Genomic DNA, 15,000 nt, shown 5'->3' on the forward strand with positions numbered 1-15,000 from the left:
AAACTGAGACAAATACAACTTCTCCGTTACAAGAGAGCTTTATTTCTGATTTTGGTCCATCGACACAATCAACAATAACACCGTCCTCGGTTTGGAATACAACAGCATTCGCTACACATTGAAAATTGATTGATCACCGCGAGCACTGGGGCCGCTAAAGGCACCGATGCCTGGGCCATACGATGGGCGTGGCAATGTGGGATGCATGTTATATGCATTCTCCCTATCAACCACCCTATCACCCGAGTGGATGGGAAAGGAGGGCGTCTCTGTGGTGGTCATGATCCCAAACTTGTTCATGCCTCAGCAGTTTCTCATCCAGGGGATTTGTCCCTTGATGTACCGCGCATTAAGAGAGAGAGAGAGAGAGAGACTTTATTTTACTAGGGTAACACGTGACAGTAACTAACATTACTGATGAACTTCTGGCCCTCTTAAGGTACAAAATTACAATGTATAAAAACTACATTAAGAATAGATACTATTTACAATAGAATAAGAAAACAAACATTCCTAGAACTCAATTAATAACTAGACAAATCGATTTAAGAACGAAATGCATACAAAAGACTATCTATTGTCATTAATTTATATCAAACGATCCCCTTGTCTTCTGAGAATTTAGTACTCTTTTCCATAATTCAGCCTTAAAAGGATTTTAAAGACTTACTTGTTTTTAATGATCGAGGCAAATGGTTCCAGTCCTTTACTGTCCTTACGGCAAAGGTGCGTCCACTCTCTGAGATGTTTTTATGGAGGGGGCACAATAAATTTAAATTACAATTTCTCGTGGTTCTTTGGTGTATATCGAAGTTTTTTCTAAGGGATGTATTTAAATAGTTGGGTAAAGTACCATTTATCTGTTTATAGGCCAGTTCACAACGCTTTATTTACGCTTCATTATAAAAGGGGATCCAGCTTAAGTTGTTAAACAATGTTACTGTCTTCGACTAGTGCGTTGTGCTTCAAGAATAATACGTGCGGCCCATTTCTGCATGCGGAGAACTCTCGAGTGCCTCCTTGTTGCACAATGTCCATACTTGGCTTGCATACATCATAACTGGTTTTATTATTGCGTTAAAATAGATTATTCTCTGATTTTTCTTTAAGTAGGGGCTAATATGGCGTAAGAGGCCAAGTCGCTTTGAAAGTTTATTGCAAAGTTCATGCGCTTCGTACATGTAAGTTACAATGTAGATCTTCATCGATGATCATACCAAGAAGTTTATGGTTTTTAACGTTTAAAATTTCTGCGTTATCCGTTTTTACTTCCAGTTTTCCTGAATCTTGAACTATGCGCTTCCGTAGACGCTTCCCCATTACCAACAGAGCTTTTGTTTTTTGCATATTCATATCTCTCTACTTTACACAGATCTAGTGACAATGCTTGATTTAATGATTGTATGGTTTTCCAATTTGAACTCGAAGACAAGGTGGTATCATCTGCGTAAATGTCCATAGTTGACTTTTGAACGTGAAGAGGCATATCATTGACGAACAAAAGGAAAAGTACCGGACCTAGAATGGACCCTTGGGGCACTCCTTGCTTTACCGTTAACTGTTCAGATGTAGTTTTCCCTAACGAAATAAACTGCTTCCTCTCAGACAGGCAGGATTTGAACCAGGCAACAGAAGGAGTAGCACCGTAGATCGACAGCTTTTTTAGAAGAAGTTCATAATCAATCACATCAAAAGCTTTTCGAAAATCTATAAGAACCAGACCAGTCACATTATCATTATCCATGTTCATTAGAATCTGATCAGTAAGTCGGATTAGGGCTGTTTCAGTGGAGTGTCCTGGCCTAAAGGCTGATTGCAGCTCGTATAATAAGTTATTATTACGTAAGAATTTAGAGAGACAGCTGGCCACATGGTTTTCGAGAATTTTCGAGAGGACAGGTAAAACAGATATCGGGCGATAGTTGTTGATATCATTCCGTGCACCGCCTTTGTATAGTGGTGTGACTTTAGCCATTTTCCAATGATTGGGGAAACTGTTTGTCAATATTGAAAGATTAAGTAATTTGCATAAAGGGTTTGCAAACACTGGTATAATTTTCTTAAGTACGCATATGCTCAAGCCATCATACCCAGAGGCCTTGTTACTAGAGATTTTATCCATAATATCAATGGTTTGCTCAGGCATTAACAGAGGAATGTTGTAAACCGTGTCTGTATTTAATCTTGAATGAACAAAATTTGCCAGCTTTGTATGATCGAAGTCTACGCCAGCATCATTGGTGTTACCAATTTGTTCTAGAATGTTAACAAAGTATTCATTTAGCTCGTTTGCAATGTCGACTTCGTCGCTGATAATTCCACTTTGTGTAGCTATTTCATTGATACACACTCGAGGTTTATTTGTCCTGCTCAGAGATTTTAGAGCTTTCCAGATGCCTTTCGGGTTTCCTTTATTCTCGTCGATCTTTTCACGAAAGAAACATGATCAAGTGTAATTCCTTGGACAGAAGCAGATTACGCCTGTCGAGCTGCCAATAAACGGTTACAGCGTACATGCCCATCATCATCTTGTAAAGTCAACGGGTTACTGCGGCGCAATTATTGGATTATAAAGAAAGCTGATACTGTGTACGCTTTTGGGAAATTTGCACAAAACAGTCAAGGATTAGAGTTTGTGGATGGTGGGACAGGCTGGGGAGTAGAGATGGCACGCCTGATGCACAAACCCTTGTATCTGTACTTCATGACACATAATTGCTGGTTCGAGTATGACCGTGTTAAGGATAGATTTGAAGCCTGCCTCGAACCCATTGTGTCATTGATGGGTAAGACATGCGCCATCATTGGTACATGAAACATGGAAGCTCATACTGACCCGTGGCGCAGCTTACAGAACATGTTTTCGATTTGTTGGGGGAAATAGAGTTCCAATGAAAAGCAAAATATACCATTCCATGATTGGTTCCTAATGATGTCACTGGGCCATCATACCTTAAGGGACAAATGTTTGAAAAGCGTCGTTCTTGCTCACTGTTTTTTCATACCACCTGAGGATGAGAAACGTTCATTTCTACAGTGAGGTGTCAAGAGCTCTAAAAGACACGGGACTGCATTTGTGCGGCCACCAAAAAAAGCATCGCGAGGTGAAAGCGGTTTTTGTAAATCGTACCCGGCTACAATCGCAGCTACTTCTGGATCGTGGTGCTTACATTTTCGCCATTCGCACTCCCAGATGGTTTTTACTGTATAGCCTTGATCGGACAGACTTTGTAATCTCAACAAAGGTTTCTTGATGAAAGTCGGCCATGGAGCGATCGTTCAGGTGGCGGTAGGTTTCCGAGCACTGAGGAAAACACTTGGGACAACCGTGCCACAAACAGCCAAGGAATTCGTAAACTGTGTTGGTCTCAACATCATAGCCGTCAACGTTCTATCGGGTGTTTGGAATGCGATACTCACCATGATTCCTAGCATGCTGTATTCTCTGATGGAACCGCAGGTCGGAGTTATCGCCTGTTTCCAAGAAAATTTCTTCCAGCTGCTATCGTTCGTCATCGCTACATGCAAGTCAAGCATCTCGGCGCAATTGCTGTTCCTCAAACGTTAACCATTCCATAGCTGCTTTGGGATAATTGACATCCAAGCGCCAGCTGTAGAGAGGTTCTGAGGCAATGATGTTTTCCTCCATGCGGTTGAGGAGCAAGTCTTGGTTGCAAGCAGAGGCAATAGTGATTTGTTCAAAGGAGCAAAACCGGGTGTGCTTGCGGATATCGCATTGAAATGAGAGGCAACCAATGCACAATAACCGGACATCATCAATGCAATAATCTTCGATCTCTTGGCACAGATGAAACTGAACCCCCTTTGCTTTCTGCTCTTCATACCACTTCTCAAATTTCTCTTTCCCTTCTTTGAACTGCTTCCCATGAAATAATCTTTCATGGGAAGCAGTTCATCTTGGTAATTCTTCTCCATATTGGCGCAGGTATTAAATAAATGAGGAAAGAAACCTCTTTAAAATTGATTGGGGTCAAGTCCAAAGGTTTTTGTGAAAGAAGAGAGAGATCAGGGTATAAACAACATGGAGTCAATAAAACGAATGTAGCCTCCCAGGTAAGTCAGTTCCAGTACTTTACCGCCATTGCAGACCTGCTTAATGCTTGTTTGCGATGGTGCAGTGCGTCGACGATAAAGTAGGAATCGCACTCTTTAAAATTATGGGCCAAGACTGTCACTTTGCGGGTTTCTTCTTCTGTCAACACTTCTAACCACTCTTAGAAATGATCAACGAATCGGGGTCCGTGAAAGATTTTGGGGTCAGTATTTTCTGCAGTCATTTCTACAATTAAGTTGGCAATATGTTTCCCGGTGTTCTGCATAGACTCCACATAAAAATAAAAATCGTCTGGTTGTTCCTGGTTTTCCATCTCTGTATTGGATCGAAAGGTTCGTAACCCCACTGAGGCGTCTCCTCCTTTTTGAAGCTGCCATTTTTTTTGCTTGGCCAGTTGCACAGCTTGTTTCTCTTCCCAGATTTCATCAGGGTCCTTGGCCTTCTGAACGTAGCAGCGATAAGTGTTAAGGTCCACTTGTTCGCGACACAGGGAACATTCACCCCAACCACAGCAATGATCGCCTTGTTCTTTCCTTCCCACGAGGAGTTTTCGGCAATGGGTGCATTTCCTCCACACTTGATAGACAGATCGTTTTTCAGGACCACTAGGTTTCCCCATCTTGTGCTTTGCTACTATGGAGTTCCAGACAGGAGGGTCCGTAGAAGATAAGGCGACAGCTATTGCAACAGTGCGAAGCCAACCATAATCAGAGCATGCTTCTTGACAGCAAGCAGGGCAGTGAATTCCAGTTGCATTAGGACATGCATGCCCCAAATGGTCATACAGGTGTAAACAATGCCCGCAGAAATAACTGGAACTAAAAAAACCTCGTAATGTAGTGAGGGTATCGTAATGACCGTTTTCATGCAGGATCGCTAATTGTTTCTCGCCTTCGCCAAACGCAAAACATGCATATGCGCGATCTACGTCTACCAGGATGATTCGATATCCTAAAAACAGCGACGACTGAGTAAGCTCTTGTATTCCACAGGGGCCAGGTTTCACATGGCCTCCTACATGTAAAGCGACAGCGGCATCGCTTTGGATGGTCAAGCCCCATTGGAAACTACGCCATTTAGGATGGTTGTCAACGTGAGCTTTCGCTGTGACGATGGCTCGAGCACAACACAAATTCTGTTCATTCCTTGGGATCTTTAGGAGACATTTTCTCTTCAACCAGACCTTCGTTGAGGCTTGGTGACCAGGTTTAAAATCTCTACCATGTCCCCCACCCTGTGGACTGGCGCACAGAACCACACAAACAAGACATATTCACAAACACTGCAGGTCTTTGCCTTGTGAATGATAGAGAGTCTATATCGAAAAGCTTTTCACAAAAGCAGCACTTTGCTGAGAGCTTGGAACTGAAAAAAGAAAACAGAGGTCGAAGAGCTCCTTCACTGGCAAGGTAGATGGGGTCATTCCACGTTGCCAGAGTTGATATCTGGAATTTTTGTGATGGAACGGTTGGGGAAGAGGAGGACACGGTGAATGTATGGGATAGTGGCACTAGTGACTCAGATACTCGACCATCAAAATTAAGGAACATTTGCGATCTTGGAGTGGAGGTTGCAATAGGTGTTGGATGCGACTAGGGGCATTCTGCTGAACTTGGTGTGGAAGAGAGGTTTCCTTATGGTGACCACTGATTCGACAGAAGAGAACTTACAACAGAGACTTCCTTTCGCCCTTGCATTTTTTCTTCAAAAGCCAGCAGTAGAGCTTCGAGAAGATCGGCATTTTGCGTGCTTGACGTTCCCTTGGAAAGATTTAGAGATGTTTTTGCCACCCCAATACGCTCTTTTATCCCCAGAAGTCTGCTTTCCTGATTGCGCAGTAATTTCACATTCAGTGAAAACTGGATGCCTCGATCACTAGTGGAACGCCTCTTCTTACTCTGTACTTGAGAATCACTTGCCTCAGCCATCACGTAATAAAAATAATAGAGTTTACCTAAACGCTTACTGTGATGTTGGGCAACGACGGCTACAAATGATGCGGAATAAACGCAAGACTGATAGCATTCGTTGCACAACACTACCGCCATTGCGAAATGTTACGCGTTGATCAAGTTTCCTCATTCAAAAATCAGGCCTTTGGGCATATTCTCAAAGAATAGTCCACTGGCTTTGTTATACAAAAGCAGAAGGCTTGGAAAACCGAGGAACGTTTAGAGGATTGGAACACTAGTAGACCTTGTCCAGCGCTCGCCTGGTGCGAGATTTGAAATGAACAACTTCGCCAGTCTCGCTATTTTAACATACAGAGCAATTTAAGTTTGAAATAAAGTAACAAATCACATAAAAAAACAATAAATGTAAATGTAAATGTAACTGGTTCTTTACTTGATTTATTTCACTTTTGGCAACATCGAAGCCTTATTTCCAACCATATCGGTCCTTCTTCTATTGTGACCGTTGGCCGCCATTTTGATTAATTTGCTCACTTGAGTTAGATCATTTCTCTTCGACGCAGCGCAAGAACGTTTGGCTCAAATACGTGCGAATCACACAAAAACAGAAGCGCGCAAATCACCTCATGTACCATCGATCTGTTTCGGGAATTGGACAAGTTCGCAGCTTCTATAAGGCATGAGGTTGACAACACAATTGACTTTTTTCCAATAGATTTTATGTAAGTGAAACGAATCGCAAGTAAATCTTTGTAGTATAGGAAGAGGACCACTTTTCTTTTCAAGTTGTAGTTTATTGCATCCGCGAGGATAATGATTTCATTCCAGGTGCAAAGAGCTCCCGTTTAATTGAGTTGTTCACTCTTTAAAAAGAAGAGAAAGAATGAAACACCCATGGCCTTGCATTCTTTCCATTTTTCTTGATTTATAATTATAAATATTCGTTGTTGAAGGGTATAACGATACCCTAGACAAGTTCACGTTATTGCAGATCACCAGTCAGGCGCCATTTTGAATTTGTTGCCAAGTCAAACCTGCATTATTTCCAGCTAAGTTAATGTCTACTGACGTCAGTAGTGTCTCATTGGTCCGTGATGACGTCACCTCTAACTCATTGGCTCCCTGTCTTTCCCATTGTTCTTTTCTACTGACGTCAGTGGTGTCTCATTGGTCTGTGAGGAAACCACCTTTACCTCATTGGCTCCCTGTCTTTCCCATTGTTCTTTTTGCTATACATGTGCACTACCACGCAGATGGTTTGGGTAGACACATAAAACAAGCACATCAAACACATCTCGCTTACTTTCTCAATAAAAGAAACTTTCGTGTACGTACGTGACTGGCACCTCATTAAACTAACCCTAAGTTATGCGACGACCTGGGATGCACGTTTTGTTGAACGTGTTAGGGTTAGGGTTACACCGCATTGCATAATGCCCCAGCGATGCACGTGTTGTTACACGTGTTAGGGTTAGGCTGCGTTTTTTGCATGCCCCAACTATTCCCTAATTTATGCACGCTCCCTTCTTTTCTCTTTATGACGGATGACGTCATTTGATGACTACCTGTAAAATCTGGTCTGAACGAGCGCATACAACTACTTATCATTTTTCCGTAATTATGATGTTAACCCTACGTTTTGAGGGAAGGTTGCTATGAGGTGTAGAGTATCCCTTTAAATATATCTTTTTACGCTCTTCTAATATCCTTGGTTTTTCGAGGACGCCATATGCAAAAAAAGAACTTATGCAGAGGCAATTGTTAAGTAAACCATCAACGCCACAACTTGAAGTGGCACAATATTATTTTAAGGAGAAACCGATAATCGACCTATTAGCAGAAATAGAAAATTGCTGTCAAATATCGATAGCCGGGCTTGGATTGCACAGGATTACGAACAGTGTGGTCCACGAAACTTGAGCTGAGGCGCACAATGAATGTCGTTTGACAGAGAGTGTTTAAAAGTGCAGTATAAAAGTTGAACCGGGATTACAAAATTATTGCAAAACCTATAGTGTCAGATATAGTGGTCATAGCGGAACTTTAACCCTAGAACCCCGAAATGAAAGACTGACATCCTGATTACTCTGACTTTGGAATTGCACTTAGTTATTAAACTCGTTTACAAGTAGAATTAACTATGAGAGTGTAAGTAGTGGTGTCTACTAACCCATGAGTTATTTTCCCACATGTCTAAATGGGCCTATTCCGGGAGAGAGAAACACTCTAACCAGGGTGGGGTTTCTATGCTGGTCAGAGTTTTTCTCATTCCTATTGCGGGCACATTTCCTTACGCTGAGATGGATTCAATGAGTTAACGGGCCTTTTTCACTATTTACCATTTTGAGTCTCAAGGGACTGAAAACGTTTGTTCTGTAACCCCTGAACTCGCTTCCAAACACGTCGACTAGCGGCTTGGGGTACGAACTCTATTGCCTTTGACCAGCATGGATGCCGGGCGACAACAGTCCAAAGACACTATTGCTTACACTCTCCTAAATATCCTTGTTAATTCTATTGATACATTTGGTGCTACGTGGCCAGCATAGTTTTGTTTACGAGATTGGATTTTACGTTTGGACTACAGAAAACAAATCCAACCAGTGTTCAGAGTGAGGTTTTGAGAGCTAAGTTGTCAGTGTAAATAAACTGTTGTAGTTTTGAGTAGTTTCCTTCAGTTTGAAGTGTCAATGTATCAAAGTAGTAGACTCAAAGTCAGATTGCTGTGCCACCAATAGTTGTCTCAAATTCGATTTAGTACACAGGCGGATAGCAGATGCTGTCCTCTTACCTAACATACAATATATGCAAAATTAATGGTTACTCACCCTATTGTGTTTTGCGTCACCAATGACATAGGGTAAAGATGGGCAAATAAAATTAAAGTTTGGAATATCCATTGCGGAGGCGACTGACTGGGAACGAGAAACATAAGACACATTAGAACAACCTTGAAATCAATGTAAGAAACATAAAACCACAAAAAAGTGGAAATTTATACTGCACACTCACTTCGTAGACCAGCCAAACCGATAGAATTACAAGAAGAAAATTGTAGATAATCAAAACCTCTCTGAGATTGCAAGCTTCTCTTTTCTGCATGATTGTAGGTCCGACTTTGACAATGACGAGGTAAATGGCCAAAAAGGAGATGATAGGCCATGGTGTAGAAACAAAAGGCCAGTCTGCCGTCTTCGGGTCTGAAAATTGAAAGTTGTTGTCAATGACTGCACGTGGTTACTGCTGCATAAAAAAACGAAAGAGTGGATTCTATTTTCCTTCACTTTAGAAGAGCCAAGCTTAAAGAGGAGTGGATGAAATCATAGGAAATATTGAGAAATACTAAAAAAATAAAATGCTGCAACGGAGACCGTAATAAGGCGTGTGGAGAATGATAAAGTAATCTCGGCTGTATATTTGTCATTAATGTTTGAAAATCCAGGCCTAGCTAAGGCTTTCTACATGGCACATGCTAATTCTGGATTTTTTTTTTTTCACTAAAGCAGAGCACCGATAATCCACAAATTTCATACGTTTGCCGTACAATGTTATATCGGTGAAAACAGCCACAGAGCGAAGACAAGCAAGGAACAGACGGCTTTGCCGTGTAAGTCCATGTAAAGTCCCAGTGCATTTAAAGGTAATTCTTGCATTCTTTTATCCCGTCAGTGATCCCTTCATATGGACGTAAGTGTAGAGTCCCTTTTTTTGCTTAAATTTGCTAATTATAAACGACAATCAAGTCCCTTCTACGGACAAAACAGGGCAAAAATATCTCAGCGATGTCGCCTTGTTGATTAGGTATCGTTATGTTTGCTTTGTTCTTTTGTTTTATTGACGTTAATTATTCCGGATCCGGTATATGAAAGACAAGACAAGAACCTGGCTCTGTAGTGTCAATTGACAGAAGGAGACACAAGCTAGGAAAAAAAGGCTAAATTGGGGGATTTGAAAGTGAGAAGGCCTGGCCCGGATACGATGCGCCAACTTTTAACCACTCAGGTATGTTGTGTTACTCGGGCACGTTGTAACATTCTGGCATGTTGTGACACAATGACCAAGTGGATTTGACTCTACAAGACAGTAGACACAAAAAACAGAGAGCTTGGAAACAGCGTTTAGCGTGAACTCAACGTTATGTAATACTAATTAGGTTTAAATAATTTAAAATGCGCCTCCATTTGGTGAGGACCAGATTTCTGGCACGAAATAGCGGGATGGTGACACAACCACATTCGTCCAATTATAACGTAGGGAATCAAAGACAGTTGAGAGGAATGACGTCACATCGGACCAAGAAAGATCTGCATGCAATGGCCGGGATAAAAATATTCCCCCGAGAGGAAATGTGCTTACTGGTAATGAATGTAAAACTGTTTCATTCTTATTTGTGCTTTTTTGTGCCAGAACTAATGTATGCGCACCATGATGGGAGCCACGAATTTTGTTCCCTGCAATTTGTGTCTAATTCTGCTGCTCTCTTCGAGTTTTTTTTAAGTTTAATCTACCATGACGGTACTGCTAAGGAAAGTGCTTTTCAACCAGTCTCCTGCTGGATACTGAGGAAACATTTTGTTTGCCGCAGAGATCCTCCGAGTTACAACGCAAGTCGACCGATCGCTATCTGGAGCAAATGCGGCTTCTTGTGCCTGTTACTGCCTTCCTGATCTAACCATGTTTGTTGATTTTGAAAGAAATCCTGGTCCTTACTCCTCTTTGTTAAATAATTACGACTTATTCTACTACAAGCTCTTACAACGTTAGTGGACCTCACCAGGGAAATGGACACTAGAAGAATTATCAATTTTCTTGCATCTCATATGACAGGAATCGGCTACTGTTTCTTCGTCATCGGAGTAAGCACTGCTGTTCGCATGCACTTCTGAGGAAGTTTAAATCTATGGATCTATTGAGATAACGGGCGAAGCGTGCTGGAAGGTTGAAAAAACAAAGTCAACGGGAAATGGTCTTAGGATTTATGTGATTTGTTCTGGTCGTCGCCATTACTGTGTTTAATTAAATATTCAAAGTGTCAGTTCAACGTTACACAACTGTGAATCACGTTCCTTAGGTGCTAATGTGAACAACTTAATTTGTATTCGCTTTGATTTATCTCGGTTAACCCAGGTTAAGTCACTTGAACATAAGCAAGGCTTCATTTTCCGCGCGCTTTCTGTGGCTCAACGCGGCTAAACGGCCATACTACGTCAACTATAGTTCTTACACAGTCAACGCTGTTCGTGTTCAGGTGGAAAACGGTTTGGAAGTTGTTTTCTTTCTGTTTTTTTCGCTGGTTTCAATCCAGTCTGACACATCATGATATCTGTGGTCCACACTGGTGGCTACGCAGTTATTCAAGTCAAGCATCAGCAGGATGTAAACTTAAAGCTGAGAGTTTATTTTTAAGTTTCTTAGAACTGCTCTTTTCTCTGTATCTGCATATCTTTAGAAGCTGTGATAAGATTACATGATTCCTGAAGGACCTATGTCTAGAACAGAAACAAAAGGAGAGCGAAAGAGAACCACAGCGACAAAACAGAATACCAGTAATAGCTCATACTTAGTGGAAGAAGTTACTCCACAAATTCTTTCCTTGGGCACTAACACAGGACGAACAGTTGGATTTACGTTGCATCAAAAGTACAGTCAAAGCTGTGGCAAAGACCACCTTTGTTATACCTTCGCACGCCTTTGACGTGCGTCAAATATTATCTTTGTCATGCCCTTTGAACGTAGGTCTCAGGTGGTAAAGGCCGTTTTTACTACAGCTTTAACTCTGCCTTTGACAAGCGTCAAAGGTATTATTTCACGAGTCCCTGGAGCGTATCTAATGAACTATCAATCTTTTCACTTCATTTCCTGAACTATGATTGGTTCGCCCGCTGAACCTTAAAGGCCTGCCAATTCCTTCTTGTATCAAAATGGCGGCCCATGAGGGACGTTCGAGAGTGAGGGAAAGGGGGTTTTACGCGGTTCTTACTAACGTATCGACCGTGGATATGCTTCCTGTTACTAGACGAAGAAAGATAAAAGGACGAGGGCACCTGTGGAAGGTGGAAAGGCTTACTACCAAGAGAAAAAGCGGCACAGTAAGTTGATTTCTTTGCAATGTAAACTTAAGCTTAAATGCTAATATAAGCAACACTGTAACTTATCGTTCCTTGCCAGTTGCTCACATTTACAATGAGAAAGAGATTATGGAAGGAACAAAATAAGGAGAAATAGTGGCCGTTTAACTGACCGGAATTTGCTGACTTTATTAGCAAACAGGGGTCTACAGAATACTTGGTGCTGTGGAAGGGGTATTCTCCTTTCGAATCCCCTCGGGAACCCGAGGAGCACATTTCCCTTGATTCTGTCCGGTACTGCAATTTCTTTGTATTTGGTCGCTTCAGTTATGTATTGAGTCTTTCATTGGTGGTGTTTCTACTTTGTAGAAACTAAGAACAGCTGGTCAGCATTTTTGAAGTACATTGATCCAGATTTATTCTAAAGTTGTTTAAGCAAACAAAGGAGACTTTTGTCTGATTGGTTGATAGTTTTGCTTGTACCCAGATTTTTCACACGTGCACACGCGAAATAACAAACAAAATGGCGGCGTTGATCGATTAATTGCTCTAGGGATTTTATGGCAGCAGCAACGTGCACACCCTTTCTTCTTTCGCAATAGCGGTAGTGTGTAAACTGAAATTAACAATTAACACAAGTTAAGTCAAATTAAGGCAGTAAGAATAAATAACCAGGGAGCTCCGCTTTTAGGCTTGGCTAAATCTATATATTATTATTTGTAATCGAAACTGACAATGAATGCTTTTCGAACCTATGGAAACAAGGTAAGTTCCAACCACCATCAATGCAATGTTTGACCCTTTGATATCTTTGACCCACCATCAATGCGATAGCAGTTCTGCCACCAACGTCAGGCGTTGAATACTGCAACAAAACAGCTTTCGAAGGCAGTGCTTTATCACAAGGGTGGCCACCGATTCGACCGTTGATAACAAACTGACCCTTACAGGGGTGACAGACCATAGTTTGTCAACCGCAAATTTCTTTATTCCCCTGGGTCTCCCGACAATCAGTTCAATCTTTGTCAATTGATTCTGATGTGGAATTGTGACCGTGGGAACATTTTATCCTGGAATATTTGTCTCAAATTGGTGGCTCCTGAGAATTTAGTCTCCTGGGGCCCGTTTCTCGAAAGTCCCGAAACTTTACGGGCCGTTTTCGTGTCACAATTCCATTTGTATCTCAAGAACGGAGAGGGTTTAAGTCCTCAAACTTCACAGGCCTTTTTCTTTTGGTTACATTAAAAACACGTTAAAAGATCGGCTTTCCAAAACAAGCGGTTGACAGTTTCACAAATGACTTTTCAGGCCCGAAAAGTTTTCGGGACTTTCGAGAAACGGGCCCCTGCATTGGGATTTTGTTATAACCGTTCACAACCCAGACATTGAAAAATGGCTAAAATCACGTCGGATCTGGAAAATAACCACACAGGAGGGACGCTATCCACAATGGCAGTGAGTTTAGGCTTTTTAGTTGAGATTTTTTTGATATATTTATCTTCTTTAGGTTTTTATCGCGATTCCCATACAAATCCTATTATTTTTGCCGGCCATGTTCACACTGAGCTTGGCGCGCCTGTGGGTAAAGATCTTTTCAAGAACAGTCAAAGGATCGGTTTAGGATCCTTGAAAGATCCTCAAAGAACTCTCCAGGATCTTTTAGGATCTTTATAAAGATCCTTTCAAGATGAATCACAGGATCTCCTTAGGTCCTTAGGATCCTCGAAAGATCCTCAAGGAATTTTTGAGAACTTAAAGGGATTTTTATCAGGATCCTTAAAGATCCTCAAAGATCTAAGAAAGATGTTTGGGGGCACTCAGTAATTACTGGGTTGCCTATGGGCAAACCCAGTCGAGGTCTGCGTTCAGTTTGTTTGTTTTGTTTTTTTTTTGTTTTTTTCCGTGTCGGTAAAAGTCTTGCCTGTCACTCCCCTGGTAAGTGGTGTCTTTGTGTATAGAGCCTTCTGACCGTATTTTCTTAGGATCGAGAGGGTAGTGGAACTGCGTAGATTTCTCTGGTGGACACATTAGAATCATCAACTGAGCCTGCAATGGCGTCGAAAGTCATGCAACGCGAATGGCGTTTTAGTGGATCCTTAAACAAAATATACCCTTATGGAGCTCAATAATGGAAAGTCAGTTGGATAAACTAGGCATGAATCTCAAAAGCGACGAGTACTGGACTTCGACAACAATCTATCGCCTGTCGAGACGAAATCAAAGTGAGCAGTATTTACCTGAAGTACATGGTAATTTGACACAATTGAGTTTCTTGTCTTCACGCACGCAATGAAATAGGAAGAGGTTTTCACCTCTAAGAGCAAATATGTTTATTGTTTCAATAAATTTTTTGCTGGAAAAGGATTCTGTGGTATTTTCTGCCTTTGTGAATTATGATATCATGTTGTGTATTGAATTTTCGAGCTTAAGGTTCAAATGTGATATGGGAAAAGTTTTTTAGTATTGCTCTGTAAGCAGGAAGGGTTCACAGGCCTGTTGGAAGCGTGCTTGAGTTTCAACAAAATGAGGCCCAAAATCAGTGAAAACTTGTGACGCAGATGAATAATAAAGTAGCTGCTATTTCCAAAATGATGGAATTACCTGGTGATAAATAACGTCGTACGCGTCTTGGAGAGTAAATTTTGACTTTGCATAAACAAGAGTTGGGCGATTGTGATCTTTGTTTTGACTTCGCTCATTTCATTGTCAAACTTTATAACACTTGACAGAAAAAGAAACTTACAAAAACCCGGTATCTTGCCATCATTTGACACAGATGCTTCACTGTTTGGCGAGTAAACATGCCGCGGTAACTTAATCACGGCGCCCGCTGAATTCCGGCCATGTCACTTTCGATTTTGCAATTTACTTGAACGTAGCAAAAATCTCCCAAAATGTTTGTCGCTGATCGTAACTTTTTATATTCTATATTCACGGTTCAAAA

General features: G+C 41.4%; 1 protein-coding gene across 9 annotated transcripts in view; it reads right to left on the reverse strand.

Annotated features, from left to right (window-relative positions):
* The window catches only part of LOC138000700 (very long chain fatty acid elongase 4-like), a 59,080-nt gene that overhangs the window by 11,427 nt on the left and 32,653 nt on the right, over positions 1 to 15,000 (reverse strand). For 8 of the 9 annotated variants that reach the window (XM_068847302.1, XM_068847303.1, XM_068847306.1 and 5 more), the window contains 2 exons: positions 9,001 to 9,188; positions 8,817 to 8,903 (listed from right to left, as the gene is read on the reverse strand). In XM_068847302.1, the coding sequence (XP_068703403.1) occupies positions 8,817 to 8,903; positions 9,001 to 9,188 (275 nt within the window). The remainder of the gene's footprint in view (positions 1 to 8,816; positions 8,904 to 9,000; positions 9,189 to 15,000) is intronic. The other variant, XM_068847305.1, reaches the window with a different exon arrangement.

This window comes from Montipora foliosa, chromosome 4 (genome assembly GCF_036669935.1).
Source record: "Montipora foliosa isolate CH-2021 chromosome 4, ASM3666993v2, whole genome shotgun sequence".
NCBI classification, from domain to species: Eukaryota; Metazoa; Cnidaria; class Anthozoa; order Scleractinia; family Acroporidae; genus Montipora; species Montipora foliosa.